At 36.6% G+C, this 23,062-nt stretch overlaps 4 protein-coding genes and 1 non-coding gene across 8 annotated transcripts; 1 reads left to right on the forward strand and 4 right to left on the reverse strand.

Annotated features, from left to right (window-relative positions):
• On the forward strand, positions 1-4,716 carry LOC106657150 (Bloom syndrome protein homolog). 2 transcript variants are annotated; one of them, XM_023462996.1, is made up of 11 exons: positions 1-815; positions 878-1,436; positions 1,520-1,674; positions 1,763-1,984; positions 2,061-2,422; positions 2,497-2,755; positions 2,836-3,222; positions 3,287-3,628; positions 3,712-4,042; positions 4,112-4,355; positions 4,436-4,716. In XM_023462996.1, exons 1-11 carry the CDS (start codon positions 294-296, stop codon positions 4,581-4,583), a joined length of 3,531 nt encoding a protein of 1,176 aa, XP_023318764.1. In that variant the 5' UTR covers positions 1-293; the 3' UTR covers positions 4,584-4,716. The 2 variants fall into 2 exon arrangements, with proteins under 2 accessions (XP_023318764.1, XP_014233989.1); XM_014378503.2 differs by having other exon boundaries at positions 4,412-4,703.
• A 170-nt stretch (positions 4,717-4,886) lies between these two features.
• LOC106657151 lies at positions 4,887-9,664 on the reverse strand. 3 transcript variants are annotated; one of them, XM_023462997.1, is made up of 11 exons: positions 9,280-9,664; positions 9,018-9,219; positions 8,008-8,320; positions 7,834-7,933; positions 7,333-7,443; positions 6,910-7,068; positions 5,894-6,037; positions 5,630-5,798; positions 5,429-5,555; positions 5,223-5,352; positions 4,887-5,150 (listed from the first exon to the last, which is right to left on the reverse strand). In XM_023462997.1, the coding sequence occupies exons 1-11, from the start codon at positions 9,625-9,627 to the stop codon at positions 4,965-4,967; spliced, it is 1,989 nt and encodes a 662-aa protein (XP_023318765.1). In that variant the 5' UTR covers positions 9,628-9,664; the 3' UTR covers positions 4,887-4,964. The 3 variants fall into 3 exon arrangements, with proteins under 3 accessions (XP_023318765.1, XP_023318767.1, XP_023318766.1); XM_023462999.1 differs by lacking the exon at positions 6,910-7,068 and having other exon boundaries at positions 4,889-5,150; positions 5,894-6,031; XM_023462998.1 differs by lacking the exon at positions 6,910-7,068 and having other exon boundaries at positions 4,889-5,150.
• A 398-nt stretch (positions 9,665-10,062) lies between these two features.
• On the reverse strand, positions 10,063-12,268 carry LOC106656829 (odorant receptor 67c-like). Its single transcript, XM_023463000.1, has 8 exons — positions 12,125-12,268; positions 11,932-12,051; positions 11,580-11,694; positions 11,102-11,504; positions 10,946-11,040; positions 10,742-10,862; positions 10,534-10,672; positions 10,063-10,169 (listed from the first exon to the last, which is right to left on the reverse strand). Exons 1-8 carry the CDS (start codon positions 12,266-12,268, stop codon positions 10,119-10,121), a joined length of 1,188 nt encoding a protein of 395 aa, XP_023318768.1. The 3' UTR covers positions 10,063-10,118.
• Positions 12,269-12,619: 351 nt separating this feature from the next.
• On the reverse strand, positions 12,620-17,929 carry LOC106656830 (odorant receptor 4-like). Its single transcript, XM_014377983.2, has 6 exons — positions 17,515-17,929; positions 16,966-17,444; positions 16,794-16,893; positions 13,045-13,155; positions 12,806-12,961; positions 12,620-12,741 (listed from the first exon to the last, which is right to left on the reverse strand). Exons 1-6 carry the CDS (start codon positions 17,863-17,865, stop codon positions 12,691-12,693), a joined length of 1,248 nt encoding a protein of 415 aa, XP_014233469.1. The 5' UTR covers positions 17,866-17,929; the 3' UTR covers positions 12,620-12,690.
• Positions 17,930-18,884: 955 nt separating this feature from the next.
• On the reverse strand, positions 18,885-19,003 carry LOC111694527. The gene has a single exon (XR_002763657.1). It is a non-coding gene; the product is annotated as a 5S ribosomal RNA (ribosomal RNA).
• Between the last annotated feature and the right edge of the window lie 4,059 nt (positions 19,004-23,062).

A 23,062-nucleotide genomic window follows, 5' to 3' on the forward strand; every position in this document is an offset into this window, starting at 1 on the left:
TGCAGAATCGGGAGGCTGACTTTATCGAGAATTTCCGTGGCGCTCTTTTCAAGCGCTTCTGGCAGAATTCGACCAATTTTCGGCGCAGGCAGTTATAACTTATCCTAGTATCCGTTTTCCGTAGATGCACGCAATTTGCGTTAGTTGAAGGCAGTTGATCGCTAGGATTTTTCAGATTCGAAACGATTCGATTCCATGCGCAGTAAAGTATAAGTGTAGTATACGCGTTTCTCATCTCGCGAGAGAAAATTGTGTGTCGCGGACAATATTTATACATATATGTGTGATCAACAATGAGCTCTATATCATCTCTCTCTTTCGAAACCGAGTTCAATGGCAGGACGAGCGTCGGCGGTCGAGCCACGACGAGCAATTTTGCGCGGGGCGCAAGCGACGACAACAACAATCGACCGGATAAAACATCGGAACGTCGCCCGCGCTCGAACGCCTCGACCAAGGCCGCCGAAGCCGCGACCTACGAGAACGAGTCGATCGACGAGAATATCCTTAACTGCAGCAGTTGCACGACCTCGTCGCCCAGCAGCGTGAGCTGCCTGATCGAGCGGATGATTCGCAGCCCCAGCGGCGACACCCAGAGCGACACACTGCCGATCCAGCCGACGTCGAAGCCACGGAGCGAACGAAGAGCCGCGGAGTGCGTGCAGATGTCCTCCTCCGGCCCGCAGCAGACCGAGGACGATTACTTCGTCGTGAATTTAGCCGGTTACCAATACGAAGATTTGGGGATGGATGCGAAGTTGAACGAGTGGATTAAGGAGGTCAAGAGTAATCCCGTGATGAAACCTTCTAGAGCGGTAAAACGACCGAGTAACTTTTTATTTTCGTAATTTATGTTTTTCAATACATTTTCTTACAGAGGTCACAGAAACTGCTTAATGCAGAAAAATTAAATCTTCAAGACTTACAAATCCAAGCGTATGACCATTTTTACAATATTTTATGTAAAGTCCCACAACCATTATTGGCAAATTTGCCAGGTTACGATGCTGAAGTATTTGAGCGTCTCAAGATTCTTGTAAACAATATAAAAGCTCGTGTGAAGCAAACAAATAGCAGAATACTAAAGTACAACGATGATCATATTAGTCTTTCATCGGATTCTCAAAGTTCAAAGCCTACTTACTCTGCATCAGCAGAGCTTATACTTCCTTCCAAAAATGCTCAAAATTTAACTTTAAAAGTAGGAAATGGAAACATTATTAACAAATCTGTCAATACTATTGGCATTAATAACAATTGGATGAATGGATCAAAAACTCAAATTGAATCTTTACCTACATGCACAGCAAAAACTTCTGTGGAAAATAAAAAAAATAATATTCAAAGTAATTATAATAAATTTATCGATGAAGATATCTTGAAAGTTGATCCAAATGAATTAATAAAGAAAGGTTTCTGTTGGAATGATTCAGAAGGTAAAATTTGCTTATATACTGCTTTAGTTGGTAAAATTATTTTATTTACTACTTTTTGACATTTACTGTTGAATTTATTATAGAATTTGACGATATACTAGCTCCTGGGGTAAATAAAGAAGCAGTTTCAAATATTTGTGCTGCTCAAACAGTCAGTTTTATTGGTAATGTAAAAGATGATGGTAATGATCCCAATTTTAATAATTTTGATTTTCCTCACAGTCGAAATTTGCTACATGTAAGTATTTTTAAATGTTATTTTGTTATATTGTAAAAATTTGTAAGTAATGTGAATTCATAATATCTTGTTTGATGACATGTTCTAGTTATTCAAAAATAAATTTGGATTACATCAGTTTCGTCCAAATCAACTTCCAGCAATAAATGCTATAATATTGAATTTGGATTGTTTCATTCTGATGCCTACAGGGGGTGGAAAATCTTTATGTTATCAATTACCAGCTCTTTTGGCACCTGGTATAACAATTGTAATATCTCCTCTGAGAAGCTTGATATTAGACCAAACGCAAAAACTATCTTCCCTTGATGTAACTAAAAACTTTATAAAAAAGTTCGAATTAATTTTTTAATTGCATCATTTATGAAATAAAAAATTTATTTCAGATTCCTGCAGCATATTTAACTGGAGATCTAAATGAAGATCAAGTTGCGGAAATTTACCACAGCCTCAAAGATGATAATTGTGATCTCAAATTACTCTATATCACTCCAGAAAAATTATCTGCATCCAGCAAACTTGGTACTACGCTGGGACAACTTTATCGCAAAGGTCGACTTTCAAGATTTGTCATTGACGAGGTTCATTGTGTTAGTCAATGGGGACACGATTTTCGTCCAGATTACACAAAACTTCGTGTGCTCAGAGACAAATTTCCTAATGTTCCTATTATTGCTCTCACTGCAACAGCCACTCCAAGGGTCAGAAGTGATATTCTAAACCAACTACATTTGAATTCCCCCAAATGGTATTGTAGTTGTATATTACACAGTAATGATAGATTTTTACAGTTATAATTCATAACTGAAATAATTTTTTTAGGTTTATATCAAGTTTCAACAGACCTAATCTACGTTATACAATTATGTTAAAAAAACCAAAATCGCAATTTCAACAAGTATTAGAATTAATTAGAACAAAATTTCAAGGAGCCAGTGGAATTGTATACTGTATATCACGAAGAGATTGTGATGAGTTAGCTAAATTACTGCAAGATAGGAACATTTCAGCAATCAGTTATCACGCTGGACTTGAAGATAAACTCCGAACTGAGAGGCAAATGCATTGGGTATCTGAAAAAGTGAGAAATCTATGACCACATGATTATTCGCCATAACTATTTTCAGGATAAATTTTTAATAAATCATTATTTGCGAATAGGTTAAAGTAATTTGTGCAACAATAGCCTTTGGAATGGGCATTGACAAACCAAATGTACGTTTTGTCATTCATGCAGCAATGCCCAAGTCTATTGAAGGATACTACCAAGAAAGTGGCCGAGCCGGTCGTGACGGTGAGCCGGCCGATTGTATACTACTGTATTCTTACGGTGATATTTATCGCTATCGATTCTTGATGGCCGATTTGAAGTTGTCAAATCCCCAGGCTTATGATATACATATGGACAATTTGTATAAAATAGTCAATTTCTGTGAAAACCTATCAGATTGTCGACGAGTTTTACAACTAAATTACTTTGGTGAAAAATTTGACCGTCAGCAGTGTATTGAAAATATTACTACTACATGTGATAATTGCAAAACTCATGTAAGTTTCATTTCAAATTTTTTCATTCTAAAATAATACTTTTCTAATTTTCACCATTTAACAGGATCAATTTGAAAATCTGGATGTTACGGAAGATGCTCGTGACCTTATAAGATTGATACAATCTCTGGACAGTTTGAAAAAGTATAATGTCACGCTTTTACAAGTGGTCGATATTTTCAAAGGCTGCGATGTATCGCCATTCGCTTACAAACTTGGCAACGTTTATAAACCATGGTATGGTAAAGGAGAATCACTAACGAAAAATGAAGTTGAAAGAATATTGCACAATTTGCTAGTGGGAGAGTACCTTTGCGAAGTTATGCTTCCAAACAATAACATTATGACTGGCTATGTAACTGTAGGAAAGAATGCTCCTGAACTGCTCAATACAAATAACGTACAGGTACAAACAAATATGAAGTTTTTATAACTCAAAACACCAATCTTTTATTCGAATCATTCATTTTCATTTATGATTTATTTTAGATATTCTTACAAAGAAAACGAGCCGTATCGGCACGCAAGACGATTGTCGTGCCTGCCACCTCAACTGCACAATCTGAAACGAATGCTGAACTGTTGCAAATAGAGAATCAATGTTATACCGAGCTATGCACAATGGTAAATGGTATCGCGGGTGCCCTTAATGTTTCAGCCAATTCTATAATGAACATTGAAGCTCTGCGAGTTATGAGCAAGCAATTGCCTAAGAAAAAAGAAGATATGCTTCGTATACCGCACGTAACTAAAGCTAATTTCGAAAAATACGGAAAAGCTTTGTTGGACATAACTCAGAAATTCGCGATAGAAAAAGAAGGTACTGAATGTCATTCGATTACATGCTGTATCTATAATTTAAATAAAAATTTTTGTGTTGAATTGATAGGACTGCTGAAGTTACCAAATACAACGTACAAAGAGCCTGTTGTTAACAATACTATTGTGATAGATGATTTTATTGATGATACAGAACTAACACAACAAAATTGGGAGGTCGACACCGAGTGGACGCCAAACAGGGCGTACAATCCACACCGGCCGTATAAAAGGTCGAATTACAGAAGCCACAGGAGATCCAAAAAGTTTAAATACGATAATTTTACCAATTACGTTTCTACGCCGATGAGGAAGTAAGTACTAATTAAGTTGATATTGCTATGCTTTATTTCTATAATGAAACCTTTAGTTATTGCACTGGCCAAACACCAAGTACAAGCACAAATAAAGCTTCATCTTCTACTCAAACAACTTTCATCCCCAAGCGACCGACAAAAAGTGAATACTTCACACAAAAAAGTAGTAAACAACCTAGTAAAAAATCTTCTGGCCCTGGATTATGTACATTAACTAAAAAATAGTTATGTGACTTCTATAAATAATCTCTGGTTATGATGTATTTTATTAGTATTGATATCTGTTAATTAATTGTTTCATTGTTTACCTTTCAACGCTATTGAATAATGTGTAATTTACTCACTGCTGTTTGTATTAAAGTACGTTTAAAAACGTATGGCTTTTATAAAGAATAATTCTTTTCGTCATATTTCATAAGTTTAAACTATGTACCAGTGTAGTTTGTTTATTTTATTTATTTATTTATTTATTTTTTTTTTTTGTAAAACATGTGTATGTTGTAAATTCATTTTTTTATTCAAATTTTTTTTTTGTTTATGCTTGTCAAAGAATATTGAATATTAAAGTGATCCTTCAAACAAATCTTTTCTCTTGCTCTCTCCACTCTATATCAATTCACCAAGTGGTCGAATGGTCATCTCGGTGATCTGCACGTGCTGCGGCCTGGACACGATGAAAGCCACGGCCTCGGCCACGTCGCTCGAGTTCAAGGTCGGATAATGCGAGTACTCCGACTTGTCGACGTTGGTCTCCTCGAAAATCTCGGATTTCACCACCCCCGGGCTGATGCTCTGTATTATAAAGTATAAAAGCTTGAAAAAGGAGAATCAACGATTTTTGTACGTACAGAAGCGTAAGATTACCGTGACGCGAATCTTGCCTCCTAACAGCTCCTTCTGGAGGGTCTCGGTGATGGCGGTCACGGCGTGCTTCGTCGCCGAGTAGACGTTGAAATTCAAACCAGGCACGGTGTGTACTCTATGACCTTGGATACTGTCGAATGATAATAAAAGTCGGTCAATTGATCAACGTCTAGAAAAAAAAATTCACATAGAACTCGTGAGATCACCTGTTCATATTTACGATGTGGCCCTCGAGGTCCTTGTCCTTCATGATTCTGATGGCCTCGCGCGAACAATGTACCAAGCCGAGTACATTGACGTCGATTTGCTCCCTTATGTCCTTGATGTCGGCATCTACAACGAATCGTTCGATATTATATCATCGTCGCGCGTGGTAAAAAAAATAATAAAAAAAATAAAAATCATACCGGCCAAAGAGTTGAGCCGGAAAATGCCAGCATTGTTGATCAGTACGTGCAGCGCGCCTAAATCGCGCTCGATCTGTTGAAAGGCTTCCTTGACGCTCTCCTCTTTGCTCACGTCGCACTCGATCGCTCGAAATTCACCGCTCTTGATGATGCCGCCCCCTAATCTCTCCTTATTGACACAGAGCGATAAAATTCGAGTGTTATATAAATAGCTCGAAACTAAGTGTGTATAGGCATGCACAAAAACGTTTTATTTCACTTTACCTCCATGAGACTTTTTCTTCGAGCCAGACCGACGACCGTCATACCTTGACGCAGAAGTTCCTTGGCTATGGCCAAACCGATACCCGCCGAGGCACCGGTCACCACGGCCACTTTGCCACTCAAGCGATCCATTGTTCTCTGTTTCTTTTAATTTCAATTATTATACTATAAATATCTCGGATAAACTATCCGCGAGTTCGTCTATTGCACTGCGATAATAAACGTCTGCGAGTTTGTCGCGATGTCGACTGCGTTACAATGTTTTCATATGTATGTGTGTCGAAAGAACGCGAACTCTCTTTTTTTCCCCGTATTTTTGTACGACTTCTTTACTCGGCATACACTGAAAGACTAACGAAGAGCAACACGCTGCTACACGCCGTATGCTCGCTTGATACACAAAAAAAAAAAATAACAGAACGAGCTCGCGGAGCTGCTTCGCGCGCCTCTTCGCCGGTTTTTCCGTGTATATCTACTTATGTCGATCTGATTATGACCTCACGCACACTTCTTTCTGATACAATTTCTTAATTTCTTTTTCACGGCTGATTTGTTTGAAAAATAATTGAGAATTAACGATCCAAATGCAATATATAAATGACTAATTGTACTCAAAAATGGAATATCTGCAATTGGCATGCGGGCGTAAGTATCGGAAAAAAACCGAAGCAAGCAAAACATTCTTTAATCAAATTTCAAATCAATTGTTTTTTTTATATCTTCCGTTTATTGTTACGGATTTTAAATCACTAAAAACACTTTTTTCTCGCGCATTCTCATATCTGAAAACTCACAATTAAAATACTTTCGACAATCGTTAACTGTAACATGAAGAAACAATGATTTTCTCCCAAAGAACTACAAACAATATCGATGTAATTGTTACTAATCACAGCATGACAGTTCTCAATAAATTCAAGTACGTAGCCGCCGTCTTGATCACCTGAATCAAGATAAAGTTACAGCAAAAAATTGTCTTACTCACTTTCTTTTTTTTGTACGGAATAGACACTTACGTTGCAGAAGCTACCAAGCGACAGATTGACTAATTTACCCGCGGTGATCTTCGCCGGGCAACGATTCGCCACCGCCAGTATCAGTATCAATCCTTGAGCTTTTTTGCACGGCAACTTGTACCAATCGACGCGATAAGCCGCCTCGCCCACGCGCAAGCACTGCACATTCGCGACAACAAAAATAATTCACTCGATAATTCGATATGACTCGTGTCAAAAAAATAGCCCATTTATAACACTAAATAACCTACAAACTGCCTACTGTGCTGCTAGTTTATCGTGCTCTAAAATATTTATTGCAACCGAGGGGAATGTGCTTTTTCAATTGAAAACTCATTGTGGCACTCGCTTACGGCTAGTGCTGCAACTGCAAGTGTCACTGGAAATAGCACATCCACACGTGTGTTGCCAAAAGTACCGTACCTGTTCTGTCAGAATTTCGCCGATGTAGCAGAAGATAAAAATATTGAACGTGAAGGACACGAGTAAAATACAGTAAGTCATCGTACTGATTGTGTTTCTGCTTTCCCACTCCTGCGTAATAGAATATAATGAGTGGTAAATTTTATGCATATTTGAAAAAATATCTGGTTCAATAGAAACAACGAATATTTTGTTGCATTCACTAAATATTTCTATTCAATCAAATGTTAGTTGACTGATTCAAAAACTGCTAATAAATTGGTGTTAATTGTCACACAAAAAATTGTATGTTTCATAAAATCAACTCATTATTTAATCGAAAATAAATTTTTAGTAAATTCAACTAAATATTCCATCCATACAATGAAATAACATGATGGGCGGAGATGACTATATTTCTCAGTATACTTTTACTTTTTAACACCATAACAGGTATTATTTTGGCTAGCAGGCATGACTTATCAATTTCGTTTCTATTATTTATTTTTTTTTTTTTTTTACCGTGATGAAATAATATCCAAGAAAGCATATATTCATAGTGCAGCCTATGAACTCGACGAAGCATATGACATTGAGATTGTTCTCGACGCGCTCGGCGAAGCTGAAATCACACACGAAAGTCCCTTATAACGTTATGCCCACATAACTGCTGCTAAATAATTTATCATTATATACGTGAGAGCTCGCAAGTGTCGCTCGACGATCGTGGCTATTTTGTCGTTCAATCGGGCCTCGACGTCGACTCCGAGTCCACCGCCACCACCATCCTCGATCGTTCCATCGGCCAGATTGCCCAGCAGGTCCATGACTATTTGCAGCTGGGCGCAGACGTGCACGACGAAGGTCGCGGCGAGGCTGCAGGCGCCTATGGTGATGGTGTAGAGCACGAAGCCCGACACCGTCTGCACGGCGAACACGATCTCGTAGACGGGGCTGCGCTCGACGTTCAGCAGACGCGCGTAGATCGGATAGGTCAAGGCTCGGGGACCTGTGCGCGTGTACGAGAAAAAAAAAGGTTTGGAACTACAGTCACCGATGCTAGATTCATTCGAGGTATTATTTCAAAGTCTTTGTTCGGGGAGAAATTCGTTCGAGAGATTTTTTATTTTTGTGCATGAAAATGCATCGTTTTTTAAAGAACCCTAGATATCTTTATTGGGATCTGAGATCGATATGTATAGATACAGTAAACACATGGGACACTCGGATCATTTCGTGTTAGGCCCGCCTCCATCTCAGATCCCAATAGGGTTTTATAAAACTCAAACCCATATTATCGCAACTGATTTTACGATCAAACTTAAATTGCATGCAAATCCAATCACATGCAGTAATTTTAAAACAAAACTGAACAAGAAAAATTTCGTCCTATAATTAAATTAAATTATTCCGGCGAAAAAGCAACTTTTCAATGATGATTTATTTTTCAATCATCATTTAATTCAAACTCCACCGCTAGATGTCGAATAAACTTATCTGTGAACACGCAATCGGCAAAGTAAAAACAATTGTATAAGTTATTCACTATGAAGCACGAAGACTTCATGGTTGTTCGCTCTTTTTACATTTACATCCTAAAAGACAAAATCTTGAATAAACCTAAAATGAAGTTTTCCTATATTTAAAAGAAAAAAACTTCCATCGCTTTTACATTAATTTGGATGTAAATATTTTTAACATCTTACCATGTCCCATGTGCTCGAGATCCGTATTGTTTTCGGACAGCAGTTCGAGCAGTCTCTGCGTGAACTCCGTCGTGGCGATTTTGCCCGACGACAGGGGCATGATGGTGTGATAAAAGAAGCCACCGCCGTACATAAAGGCCGCGCACAGCAGGGCCAACTTTCGTCCGATTTTGGCATTTCGCCGCATCGTGCGCAGCTCGTACTTAAATTAACAAAAATTATTAGAAGACAAAAATATTGAAACGTGTAATTTCAAAAATACCTGAGAATTGGTGCGTCGATACATGGTCCAATCTTGCTCGACGTGCTCGAAGCAGGCGGCGATCTCCGGGATGTAGCCGACCAGCGAGCAATACTTGGCCAGCGCCATCAGGCAAAAGCTCATCGGTCCGATGAGTTTGAGCTTGATGTTGGGATTGGGCTCCTCGAGAAAAGTGTGCAGGGCGCAGGGCACCAGCAGAAAGCATATCAGCCAGAAGCAAGCGACGACGTTGGCGTCGCGCAGAGTTTTCACGAGGCCCGAGGCATCCTCGCCCACGGGCCAGATCCCGATGGGTTTTAAAAAGTAACGATTCATCTGGATGGCGTAGCTCGATTCTTCCCCCAGCATTTCGGTGTTTTTTAAAATATAAACTTTGTGTAGCTTGTATCGGAGAATGTGTGCAGAATAATAGAAGAAAAGCTTGATCATAACGCGCACATTTTCTTTAGTTAGTAAAAAAGGCAATTTGCATGGCAAAGTAAGCTTTTAAGACGATATCTGTGCAAAAGAGTACAAGAAAAAAAATTAATGCTCGCGACGTTTATGTCGATTATAATTGGCAATATCGATTTGAGCCGTTGGTACATTCTTCGTTAAAAAATTCATCGTCTCGAAAGGCTTACCTTTGTCTCGATACACAGTTGAAATTGAAACTAAATCAGTTTTACGATGCAGATATTTTCTGAAGTCGAACATTTATTCGTTTATGTGCATGATAATTTATAAATTAAAAAATATATCTTTGGATTCATAATACAATTGGAAAAATTTCGGTGCGTATTTATCAGTATTTACTACGTTTGACTGGATGAATTTTTGAATCTACAGCTTCGTGAATTTCAATTGACGGATCTCAAAAAGGCAAAGTATGAAAGAGATGCTTTCATAATCTAGAAAAAGTAAAATACTCTAATTAGGCAAGTAACTAATATCTTTTCACGGTGCTTTTAATTTTTGATGATCCAGCTCGTATACGCTCATAGAAAATTCAAGTACATTACCAAGAACATGTTTGGTTTTCCGGCAAAAAGCTGAATAATTCTTACACCAACCCCCGCGCGTTTTTTTCTTTAATTACGTTATAATGAGACTTTGTGACTCTCGAGGACATTAGGAGCAATGCAATGAATTCTACAATCAACCAGTATTATTCGATTCTTACCGTAATCCCAAACAAGTTCTTGGCGATATGATCGAATTTTCTATAAGTGTAAATTTATTTTATACTTTTCTGTCTTCAAGAAGTATACGTACTTGTAGATAGTTTTGCAAATCTAGTACGAAGTATCCACCAGCAGTCAAGCAGCTAGGCTTGGCACTTTTTAGCATTATCATGACGAGCAACTTTTTTGATTCGTCGGGCACGTCGTCCTTGTACCATTGGCATTCGCAACTTTTAATAAAAATGTCATTATTTCATCAAAAATGTTCAACGAGAAAAATTTTCAAATTAGGTATGAACCATATAGCATGCACTTCCAAGCTGTGGTCTTTGATCAGTTGTCCGGGATAATTTTGATACAATATATTTAAAAATTGTCCAGCCACCAGCAACGCAAATCGCATCATCACGTCTGTCGCGTCTCTCCCGTGATCTAAAATCTTTGACAAAAACATCAACGATTATATTTTTTTAGATTCCCTTCGCGATTCCATTACTTCGTACTCACAGCAAATTCCGCTAAAGTTACCGTGCTCAAAGAAATTCCTATAATGAAAAAATTCAACAAAGAATACGTAGACTCGAGAACATCGAAAAACCTGCATGGATTTGAAAATCATTATAATCGTCGTAAAATTTGATTATAAATACGAAACTGACTCCAAAGCGTGTTTGTGAATAATCGCAGCTTTCACAATTTTTCGGTGATAAATATTTTTCTGCATCGAGCGCTGGGTCAGCAAATTAACCCTCTCGTTGCTTTGATTGATCTCTTCGGTACAATCGCGAATTTCCATCGAAGCGATCTTGAAAAGGGCACACGCGTGCTGAGCACAATTGATTAGTAGAGTGTCGAAGCCGACGATCACGACGATCGACACCATATCGAAGAACATGCCGTGAAACAGAACGAAGTAAAAACTGTCGTCCAAAGCGTCTATGTAGTAGCGTAGAGCGCGGATTGGATGCAGCGGCCGTGACTCGTTGAGGGGCATGATCAGATCCAGTGCTCTGGGCATGAAAACGCCTAAATTGAAAGTTATTACCGACGAAATCAGGTATACTGCAAAATTTCAATATTCCTTCATTATATTATTCATTAAATTAATGCCGAGTCTTGAAAACATCGCTTACTCACTCGAGTAGAACATGTTGAATTTTTGAGCACTGTTCGAATAATCGTGGATGATTTGAAGACTTCGATCACTAAAGAGCGAGAAGTCATTGTCTATTTTTTTCAGCATACGTTGAAACTATATGACATGAAAGGTAGTTCTTAAGCTAGTTTCTTTAAGGGTTCAGGCCGGTGTTTCGAGCTGAAATTCGGAAATAGCGATCAAAACAAGTGAAATCAGTGTACGATAAACATGTTTTACTATAATAAAAAAATTTTTAACTATTTCGATTTATATGACTATGTTTAAATTTCAGCTTGAAACGCCAGTTTTCACCCTGAAAACAATTTTAATTTTTGTAATATCTTTGCAAACCTGTTTTTCTGTCAATGACAAGTACAAGAATTTGGTAATGTAATGCATAAAAAATAATAAGCTAATGATGCACACGAAAAAGATGTGAAAATCGTGTCGTGTTTCATAAGCTTTTGCGCACTGAATCAAAAAATTTATAATAAATTTAGCTTTGTTATTTTGGTTGATCATCGAAGAAAAATTTGTTCTTTACATGAGGTATGAAAAGCGTGCCAAGTGGCAACATCATCATTATTTGATGAATTTTATTGAATTTCCCGCTTTGAAAGGGCCACAGACCGAACAATTTTAAAAAAAATCTACTGTGCATAAAATATTCTCGATTGTAAATTTCCATCGTGCTCGTTTACAGAAAGGTAAGAATTGTATGAGCCAGATCAGATCCAAGAACGACTAATTTATTCAATAGGTTCGAGCGTTAGGTGAAATTTAAAGGTGTCCATTAGCTGTTACTCTGGCACATTCTCAGTATGTGAAGATAATACTAGGGTGTATACAAAGAAAATATACGTTGAAACCTTAATTACTCAAATACAGTATAATCATTCTACATCTACAGCATCGTTTTAAGGGTGTTAGCTCAAATTTAATTCGTATGATTGGTATGTTTTTCATTTCTAGCATTTGATGGAATTTAAAAATATAAGTAAAGCCCATCGGATATAATAATAAATAATAACTACGTTACTTCAGTAATACTCGGAGTGTATCGAAATTATTATTTTATTTGAATAACTACGTAGGAATAGAATACAATAATCATATTATGGTCCTCAGTAAATTGAAATATGTGAAAGCAGTTTTCATTACCTAAAAAATTAAAAATTTAACCGAAGACTTAATCACACGGATCGTTAATAAAGTTGAAACTTACACTGGAAAACGTGATCAGTGTCAAATCGGCAAAGCTCCCGGCCATCAACTTGACAGGCCTTCGAGATACTGCTATGATCATTAAAAGATCGACAACTTCTTTTCCAGGCAATTTGTACCAATCAATATTCATGTAAACAGAATCTAGTTGTTTGCACTAAGACAGCAGTTACATTTTTATTTCATTTTGATAATGTATTAATTAACGAGTCAATTTAGAATTTGAATAAAAAGTTTTACATGCTCAGCTAGATGTTCACCAATAAAACAGAATATGAAAATATTTAAAGTGAATGATATCACGAGGATGAAGTAAGTGACCATACTTATTGGTTCTTTTCTCTCCCATTCCTAGAAAGTTTGAAATAAATGAAAAATTCATTTATAATAGACGTGTAGTTTTTATTTTTCATAAATTATACAAATGCTCAAAATGTACGATGGCTTAACGATTACCATAACTGACAATTTAAAAGTTTTAGAATATTCAATACTAGCACTTTTCAGCGCATAAATCTACGCCAGTACTCCGTGATGCGAGGAGACGCCACTTTAATAAATAAGTATATAGATTTTATTGTGGTTGGTGACAATGAGTGATTATAGGTACAAGTGAGTGCTATATGTAGGCGTTATAACTGGGTGCAAGCACACAACTATGATTTATTTATATGCGGGCATTCATATATTCAAATACAAAAATTTGACTTACACCTAGGCTTACTCAACTACTAAAAAACAAAATACGTAGGTCTGGTGGATGATTCGGTGAGTTCCGCACAACGAATACGGTAATAGACGAATCACCCAGAGGCCTCCGGGGGTCCTGAATATATACCGTCAGATTTTGCATAATTTTGGGGTAAAATTACTTGACAGCAACTGGCGGTCCGTGAGAATCTGACGGCAGACGGTGCTAATTGATAGCGGATTCCTAAGTTCATTGTTTTTCCCGCTAAACTGACATCGCTTCATCTGGATATCGATTTCCATCGCACTATTGATGTGCATGTCTATTTCACACCTAATAAGAAGCATCTGCTCACAGAGTGAACTTTCGCGATCGCTTTTGGGTCATTTTAACATATATGATTTTTATAATTATTTATAATAATTAAAAGCGCCGTAGAAACTTGATCGCATTATTAGGAATTTAAAAACTCGCTCTCAATGCATAGCGATTCCAAAAATCATAAGTTTACTTTGAAAGTATAATCTAGCCGTCACATTTTAAGAGTATAGAGATACATTTTATAAAATTATTTTATTAACACTCTCACTCCAATAACTTGTGGAACTTCATTTCTAATATCATGTAGGTAGTATACTATACACTGCACTGCTGGTAGGTTGAGAGATAAATTTCTCAGTTTTGTTTTTCACTTATTGCAGTACATAACTGGGAACGGCAAGTAGGCGGTAAAAGGGGAACTTATCACCAACGAGTAGCTTAGATTCTTTTTCGTGCTTGTCATGATATTATTTAAAGCGATCGCATCATCAAACTCAATTATTTTCAGAGTGAAGGAAGAGCCGATCGATACTTGGTCAGATGCAGGCAACAATTGCAATTTCGATTCCATAGAATCTAGCGAAACCAAAAACGTTACAATGCTCACGGTTTTCGAAACAACGGTAAGTTTAGTGATTTTAATTATGTTCTTATTTTTCACCAAAATAAAACTTTTAATTTTAATTGTTTGTTGCTTTAATTTTAGGCGAATCCCTTGAATGAGGCTATTGCCTTAAATGAAACGTTATATGAAAAAATATACATAGATTTGGAGCGCAAATATGTTAAACTTGAACGGAAGTCTCTATCGAAAACAATCAGCAAAACTGAGTTTCAAAGTTATCCACGTATTGAAAAAAAGAAAACGTAAATCAAATTGATTACTTGAACGATAATTTGATAATTTTGGTAAAAAAACAATTTGATTATGATAATAATTGTCATTTTGACGCAAATCCCAGATTGTTTATCAATTCACCACTTAAGGGCATTAGAGCATATGAATGTGAGTTATGTTACAAATCATTTAGTAAAAAAGAAAACCTCAATCAACACATTAATGCAGTACATAATCGTAGTAAACCCTTCGAGTGTGATATTTGTCACAAATCATTTGGACTAAAACATCACCTTAAAATTCACGTGAGCGCAGTACATAATCGCAGTAAACCCTTCGAATGTGAGATTTGCCACAAACCATTTGGACACAAATGTAACCTCAACAAGCACATAAATACAGTTCATCATCTTATCAAACCCTTTGATTGTGATAATTGTCCCAAATCATTTAGAGATAAAAGTGGCCTCAACAAGCACATTAATGTAGTACATGAACGTATCAAACCCTTCGAGTTTAATATTTGTCACAAATCATTCGGAATTAACGGTCATCTCAAAAGACCCATAAATGGAGTACGTCATTGCCTGAAACCCTTCGGATCTGATACTTGTCACAAATCATTTAAACAAAATAGTCATAGTCCAGTCAAATTAGTTTTGAACGTGAAAAAATTCGTAACCAGCGTTTCTCACCGGGATTCGTTAGGGTTCGATGGTAGAAATGAAGTACTAACAAATGCCACAGTTGAGTCGATTGGAATTTCAACAATTAGGCCCTTTGAAATTAGGAAAATCGGTTTTTCGGCTACAGATTGAAAACCATACATTGTATGAAAAAAAGTTTCAAACAAAAGTTGTAGGTCCTTGCAAGACCTTCAATTTGACATATATAACATTGGAAATCGGTTCATTTGATTATTAAAAACGCCTCAATTGTCAATAACAACAAAAGGGACTTACGGACATCGCAAGAATATCTAAGTGGGCTCAAATCAAAGATAATTACATCTACTTTTGTAAAATAACATATTTTTATCATAGATTACATCGAGGTTAGATAAAGGTATCTAACTCGAGCGTAGAAGAAAAAGGGTAGCTCATTCAAACGAAGTGGTAAGAAAGTTTTTGCTCGCTGAATTTAGGTTGGTAATGCAGCCATAAATGATCAAATTTTCTTTCAACATTCAGCATTCGACATTTAATTCAAAGTTATGTAAAGCCGATAACCCCTACTTTCCTCTCAGAACATACATAAAGTTCTCCATAAGTGGCAAATTGAGTCGAAATCGCGGTGAGATTGAGTTGTTTCCTCGCACTACAAATGGATGAAAATCATTACACTAGCTCAATTTTTTTTCTCTTTTATGCTCTAGTACAAAACAAAATTTATCATTTACGGCACCGTTGCTAACCTAAATTCGGCGCGTCAAAACTTTCTTGCCACTTCGTTTGAATAAACTACTTTTTTGCTTCTACGCTCGAGTTAGATGCCTTTTTGCCGCTGCACTCGAGTTAGATACCTTTTTGCCTCTGCGCGCGAGTAAGTATCCTTCTTGCTATACTATTGAAATAATAGATACCTTCCTGCGCTAGGGCGACATTGTCATATTATGTAATTATATCAGTTACTTTGGGAAATCTTTCACAAATTTATCTTTTAATTTTGAGAAAAACAATAAAATATTTAAACATCATTCATTTTGTCATGAACCACTATAATATTACCTATTCTTCGTCTTCAATTCGTTCTTTAAAGCATCATTACTGAACCAATATTTTAACACTTCAATTATCAATTATCAGTTGAATTTTTCTCTCAATACCTATTTCTTATTGTTATGCTAATAGAATATCCTTGTAAGTAGATTACTATTACTATTATATTATTGAAAAATTATCATTTAATCGCAACAAATCTGATTAATTCATGTTCAGTTCTACTGGCCCTTTTATGTGTAAAAAGCTTACTAATTGGTCAAAAACTATTCATAAAATGTTCAGAATTTCTACCAAGCATATCTTTTTATATTTATTATCTCATCACTTTAATTCAATTTTATATCTTCCAATGCTCCTAATTCAGATGTAATTTTTCGGTAACATAATAAAATAATTCGATCAATATTATTATAATTACCGTCAAGCAATAGTATCCTACGAAGCAGATATTAGCCGTGCAGCCGATAAACTCAACGAAACAGATTCCATTGAGATAGTCTTTGATTTGAGTGGCAAATCTGTGCGTCGAAACATATCTCATAAAAATAGAAGACAAAAGAAATTGTTCATCGACTATTTGTCGCGTTTACTTGAGAGCTCTGCAGTGCTTTTTCACCAAGACGGTCAGTCGCTCCGCGCTCGTTTTCGGCGTTTTATCGTTCTTCCGACTGTCGACGTAATTTCGCGACATCTCGACCACGATCTCGAGCTGAGCGCAAGTATGCGTAACGAAGACCGCTGCCAAACTGCAGGTGCCCACTGTTATGGTATCCATCACGAAGCCGGACAAGCATTGCATCAAGTAGACGAATTGATACGCGATCTCGTCGTCGAGATTTACCCACGCTTCGTAAGTGGGAAACGTCAGTATTCGCAATTTTTTCTCATTCGTGGCACTGCTGCTTCCGTTGATATCCAATGAATCATGGGCCACTTCTAGATTAGCTGAAAACGTTTGAACTGCGGCTACGGGCATGATGACGTGATAAAAGATGAAAGAGCCGCTGTACATCAGCAGAGCCGAAAAGATGGACAACAACCTGCCTATCTTGGCTTGACGATGCAATACCTGGAGAATTTTTCGCAGCGAATTTCATTATACCCTATCACCGAGAGAGTAAATAGTTCAAGAGATACACCTTTCTTTCTGCAGAGTCGGAGCTTTTCCAATCCTCCTCGACGGACTTGAAACATTTTTCGAGGCGTTTCGTGAGGCGAGTCAACGACGAGTACTTGATTATCGCCATCACCGCGAAGCTCATTGGTCCGATGAGTTTCATTCTCACGGCGATGTTTGGTTCCTCTAAAAAAGTGTGCAACGCGCATGGTATCAAGAGGAACAATAGAAGTGAGAACGTCGACACGGTTAAAAGTTTATTAAAAAACTTTTCTCGCCATGAATTTTCGTTGGTCACCCACAGACCGATCGGTCGAAGAAAATAGCGGCACATTTGAACGGCATATTCCGAATGCCAAGATACCGAAGACATTTTTTAAAGTAGCTAATTATTTATTTTGTTGGCGAATTATTTAGTTTGTTTTCTAATGTCGAGATGCTAAGACGACATCGTTTACGCGTATTTTGCGAATCGTTACACGTAGTCGATGAAATCGACGAAGAGTGTTCTGACTCGGCAATTAAAAAATTGATTGTAAGGGTGTATTGCGCTTATTGACAGTCTTGCCGATATTAATTACACGATGTTTTTTTGCTTGTGTAATGTTTGCTATGCTTTAGAGCATATTCTTACCTACCCGTGATGCGCCTTTGTATCATTCAATTACATGTTATAGGTTCTGAAGTTTTTCACTGTTGCAAAGACCTGCAACATCGTAACCCCTTTTTACCTCGATTCATCGATGAAAGGTAAAACGAGAATTCATAATAACAATTAAACTTGAGGAAATTCTTGCCGGTGGTAAGACCAAAATATGATGTGCATAAAACGTGAAGGCGATAAATTGTTCTGAAAAATGTTTTTTTTCAATATTGAAATTTTTTGGAAAAAACTTTCTTGCTCATTATTGAAATAGTATTTAAAAATTATTTTTTTACAAAATATCGAAAGCCCTTCAATCCATTCTTCTTAACCAAATGATTGGTTTTATTCAGAAACCTGTTTGGGCTTTTTATTGGAGCTTATAAGTTTAAATTGATCTACTCAACATCTTGTTTTAGTTGAAAATACATGCCATGATATCAAAAAAGCCTATATTGAATTGAAAAAATTTACCCCCCCCCCCCCCCCTCTCCGTCCTCAAAAAGTAATTAAAAATGTAAATTATGAAAAGATAAACAGCGAATTTGTAATGCAAACTTGAAATACAATTAAAAGAACAAGTTTTAATGTAAAATAAGCGTTATTTTATCTTACGAAGTAGATTGCAGTCCTAGTGTCGTACAAACTCTAAGAAAAAAATTAAATTTCAAATAGTATACTATTGCTTCAAAATAATTTTTAAATTAAAAAACAAATCAAATATTTCATAAAAACGGCAAAAGATGATACGCCTACGTCACGCGGGGTTCCCAGGCGGTCACCCATCCAAGTACTAACCGCGCTCAACGTTGCTTATATTCGGTGATCGGACGAGAACCGTAGCTTTCAACGTGATATGGACGTAGACAATTGAGAAGATTACGGAGCAACATAAATTTTCTGAGCTTGTTAAAATTGAAGACTTTTAGTGCTTTTTTTGTCATCTTATTAAAGTTATTTCAAAGCCCTAAAAAATTATTATTAATGAATATAAGCGACGATGAGCATTTCAATATTGACAATCATGTTTGGCGCATTCATTTTAAGCTAAAACTGCATCGAGTATTTATAATTTCGAGATCTTTCAAATACTTGCGACTTGACCCGTTTTTAGGAAATTCGGAATCCAAAATTATTCCATCGCCGATTTGAGATGATAAATATTCCAATGAATCCATAAATAAAAAACGTAGTTCATATCTGATTGTCCTTCATGATCTCAAAAACTATCCAACTGATCGCTTTCAAATTTCTATCAAGCATTCATTATATTGCTGGGAAAGTTTCTAAAATGTTAATAGCACTATTTACTTGATTGTTTTTGAATTTCAATTCCCCCCCCCCCCTTTANTCCCCCCCCCCCCCCTTTATAATTACAATAAAACAACTTGATAGATAGTCATTTTATGTACTAATAATTAAATAACTGAAAGTTAGAATTAGATATAATTTATGATAAATAAATTAATACAAGTAAATGATATTTATTGACGATCATTGTTGGAAAATGAGCCATGTTCAAAGGGTCAGTTTTTATAGGTTTCTCTCGTTTTGGAATTTTTTTTATTAAAAAAGTTCTTGTATTCAAAAAGATATAATAAATTTACTCGGACATTTATTTTACTCGGTATTTAAAACAGTATATGGTGCATTATTTCAAAAGCGTGATATGACATGTCTTGTTATTGTAGCTATTAGAAAACTTTTAAAAAATGAAAACTAAGACGGCAGAACCTTTCATTTCAACGAATTTAACCTTACGCAACTATAAAATTTCCATCAAAAAAGACCACATTGATTTGCCAGCCGGATAAACACACAAAATGTCCCCTCCTGGACCTGTCCTGAACTCAGAATCGATTGTTTTCACTCTTTAAAAACATTTTTACAAATATTCAGCAATATTGTGGAACATTTGCCTTATTCTATACATCCTAAACAAAGTTTTTTTTCATCACTTGTCATCTTAAATAGTTTCAAAACAATTGTACATAAGTAACAAATGTGTCCTTAAATGATGTGAAATGTTACATCATTACAAATATAGTGCCACACGGAGAAAAATTTATAGTAAAAATTGCTATAGGTCTTAATAAAAGTTTGACATCTTCGAGGTTAGGGAAAAATTTACTAAAATCCTTTGTAATTTTTACTATATTTCTCTCAATTTTTATTTCATTTTTTATAATTTTTATACATTTTATAGCAACTTTTCACCCTAACGTCAAAGATATCACACTTTTATTAAGACCTTTAGTAATTTTTCCAAATTTTTAAGAAATCATTACTATATTTCTTCTCTCCGTGCAGTAAACGTGCTAGACAGTAATTTTGACCTCTCTAACTATACGAGGGTCATCTTTCAGAACTTAGGTACTCGATTTTTACCCGTAGAATATTCAAGTCCTAATTGCAGCTTGGCTATAACAATAGTTGCAAACGAAAATCGTAATAGTAAAATAAAGTGTCCGTGATCGACGAGTTTTCAAGCCTGCAATTTTTGTTTTTGACTCTGGGGGCATAAAAACGTTCGTTTTTACAAACAATTTTTGTGGGTGATCGAAAAAAAAATGTTCAACTCTGTTATCGTTGTGAAATCGCGATTCTCTTTTTCAACTTCGTTAATGATTATATTCTTAATTTGGCTGTAGATTTAACTCCGAGACACCTATAAGCTCATTAGGGGGCTTGAAAGATAGGTCTTCAGATGCTTTTAATCATCAGTAGTATTTGGAAAATGTTTCAGTATTTTGTGAATGTTCTCATAATAAAAAGCGTGTAATTATTAGACGGATGAAAGAAAAAAAAGTACGAAAAAATTGAATATTTAAAATGCCGCTGTACGGAGCTTGGATGCAATATTCTGGTCGAAACTTACGTCATTTTTTAGCTTATTCCACACGAAAGAATACCCCGGAGTTTAGGAAAAATTGGTGTTTCTCCGAGTGAACTTCAGCTATTAGAAAAATAGAAAAATTTCGATTTTTTTCTATTTTTTAGCAATATTCAAACGGCTCTACAGCAGTTAATTTTGAAGCAATCAAAATTTTGAAAAAAGCAAATTAAAGGTCTTTTCAAGACTTTTAATTTGACGGGTTCGAAGTTTTATTTGCTTGAAAATTGACGGCTACAGAGCCATTTGAATATCGCTGTAAAGGAGCGGTAAAAATTAATTTAAATCGAATTTAAAAACCTTCAAGCGACTGGCGGCACGGGTTATCTCAATTTATATGAGCTAAAATTTTGCACAGACTATTTTTTTGGTACATAGATCACTTTTTCGTTTGGTCCGGGCGAAATAAAAAAAATTTTTTTTTTGCTTCCAGTCTAGTACACATAAGCATAAATCGTCAAATGTCTGTAATACCTAGCCTTATGTAATATCACAGTGAGTGCTAACGTTAAGCCACTCTGTGTAAAAAAAAAGTAACCTTACTGGTTTTGTGTAAATGTTTAATTACCAACTGTATTGTTCAAGTTTTTTAACATAAATAAATATTTATCATTAATAAAAAAAAAAAAAAAAAACTGCGGTTTTCGTCTGATCACCGAATATAAGCAAAGTTGAGCGCGGTTAGTACTTGGATGGATGACCGCCTGGGAACCACGCGTGACGTAAATACTACATCTTTTTGCTTTTTTTGACAATTACATTATTTTTATCTTTAATTTTCAAAAAGAAATGTTATAATTTTATTAGTGTACGCGAATGAAAACCAAAACAAATTTCGCGCCCATCACTAGATTCCTTAGAACTTACAATTAATGAATATAAGAGCTTCAAATTCGAAACTGCTTCTTATTACGATCTATCATAAATAATAATGATCAAATAATAATTAGAAGAAATATGTGCAAGTATATTATAGTACGTAGCTCGTTACGCATGTGTGGATAAAAGTTGGCCAAAAAGAAAATCTGCTGCCAATACATTGGCAAAGAGCTTCCTCATAAATAATTGTCCTGGTTACATTTTTCACAAAAATACCTCTGTTTTACTGTACACATTCGTGAAAAGCTACATGAGTATGCAGTGAAGTTTGTATTATTATTATAATGCCGCTATTTGGTTCTGATTTTCTCAAGGATGGGGATGAGAGGCACATTATGATGATACGAGTAACGATATGCATCGGCTATATACGCTGAAAAATATAATAAGTAACTTTGATGACTTTGATGCACGTGATAAATCGTGTATCGATGCTGTTAAGGAAGATTAGCGCGTTGCTATACATTTTTCAATGTAAACATGCTAGTTTTCCTTAATAGCATCGCTATATAAAATCGTCACGTCATTGAGTAGATCCCAGATATACAACAATACTCGACACACGCACACTCGACACGATTGCAATTAATCTTGCGAGTGTAGCATGACATAGCTGCAGTGACTTCGCGCAGTCCGCCGCGTGCACCGTCACGATGCTGCTCTTGCTCGGCGCGATTCTCGCGCTCACCTGTCTCTACTGGTATCTCACGCGTACCCACGGCCACTGGGCCAAGCAGAAAAACGTGCCGACGCTGCCGGGCTGCTGGCCCGGGGTCGGCCACATGCTGCCGAGTCTGCTGATGCACGAGAGCCTCGAGTATCTCGCAAATCGGGCCTATCACGAGGCTCCGGGTGACGCCAGCGCCGTGGGCATCTACTTCATGCGCAAGCCCATGCTGGTTCTGCGCGACCCGGATCTCGTCAAGCAGGTACTGCAGTCGGATTTTGCCAGTTTCCATCACAACGGCCGCGAAATCAATCCGAAGACCGACGCGATACTGGCCAAGAATCCATTCTTCATTCACGATCTGCAGGCCTGGCGGGAGAAACGAGCACGGGTCGTCGGCCACCTGTCGGGTAAAAAGTTGAGCTATCTGTTTGCGATCGCTCGGAACGTGTGCGAGATGATGACGGCGTTCATCGAGCGGCGACTCG

This window comes from Trichogramma pretiosum, unplaced genomic scaffold (assembly GCF_000599845.2).
Source record: "Trichogramma pretiosum strain Unisexual culture from Peru unplaced genomic scaffold, Tpre_2.0 scaffold14, whole genome shotgun sequence".
Taxonomy (NCBI): domain Eukaryota; kingdom Metazoa; phylum Arthropoda; class Insecta; order Hymenoptera; family Trichogrammatidae; genus Trichogramma; species Trichogramma pretiosum.

Bases quoted from the DNA above. Each gene is read 5' to 3' on its own strand.
- LOC106657150 (XM_014378503.2), top strand. From the start codon at position 294: ATGAGCTCTATATCATCTCTCTCTTTCGAAACCGAGTTCAATGGCAGG. The intron at 1,985-2,060 runs GTAACTAAAAAC...AATTTATTTCAG, and splicing joins AAAAACTATCTTCCCTTGAT to ATTCCTGCAGCATATTTAAC. The intron at 3,223-3,286 runs GTAAGTTTCATT...ACCATTTAACAG, and splicing joins GTGATAATTGCAAAACTCAT to GATCAATTTGAAAATCTGGA.
- LOC106657151 (XM_023462997.1), bottom strand. From the start codon at position 9,627: ATGCTGGGGGAAGAATCGAGCTACGCCATCCAGATGAATCGTTACTTT. The intron at 7,934-8,007 runs GTATATAATGAT...GTGTGATTTCAG, and splicing joins CGACACTTGCGAGCTCTCAC to CTTCGCCGAGCGCGTCGAGA. The intron at 5,556-5,629 runs GTATGATTTTTA...GATTCGTTGTAG, and splicing joins CCGGCTCAACTCTTTGGCCG to ATGCCGACATCAAGGACATA.
- LOC106656829 (XM_023463000.1), bottom strand. From the start codon at position 12,268: ATGGAAATTTACAATCGAGAATATTTTATGCACAGTAGATTTTTTTTA. The intron at 12,052-12,124 runs GTAAAGAACAAA...TTTTTGATTCAG, and splicing joins GCACGCTTTTCATACCTCAT to TGCGCAAAAGCTTATGAAAC. The intron at 10,170-10,533 runs GTACGTATACTT...TACTTTTTCTAG, and splicing joins ATTTGCAAAACTATCTACAA to ATTATGAAAGCATCTCTTTC.
- LOC106656830 (XM_014377983.2), bottom strand. From the start codon at position 17,865: ATGTCTTCGGTATCTTGGCATTCGGAATATGCCGTTCAAATGTGCCGC. The intron at 17,445-17,514 runs GTGTATCTCTTG...AAAATTCTCCAG, and splicing joins CCGACTCTGCAGAAAGAAAG to GTATTGCATCGTCAAGCCAA. The intron at 12,962-13,044 runs GTAAAACTTTTT...CTGCTGTCTTAG, and splicing joins GTGAACATCTAGCTGAGCAT to TGCAAACAACTAGATTCTGT.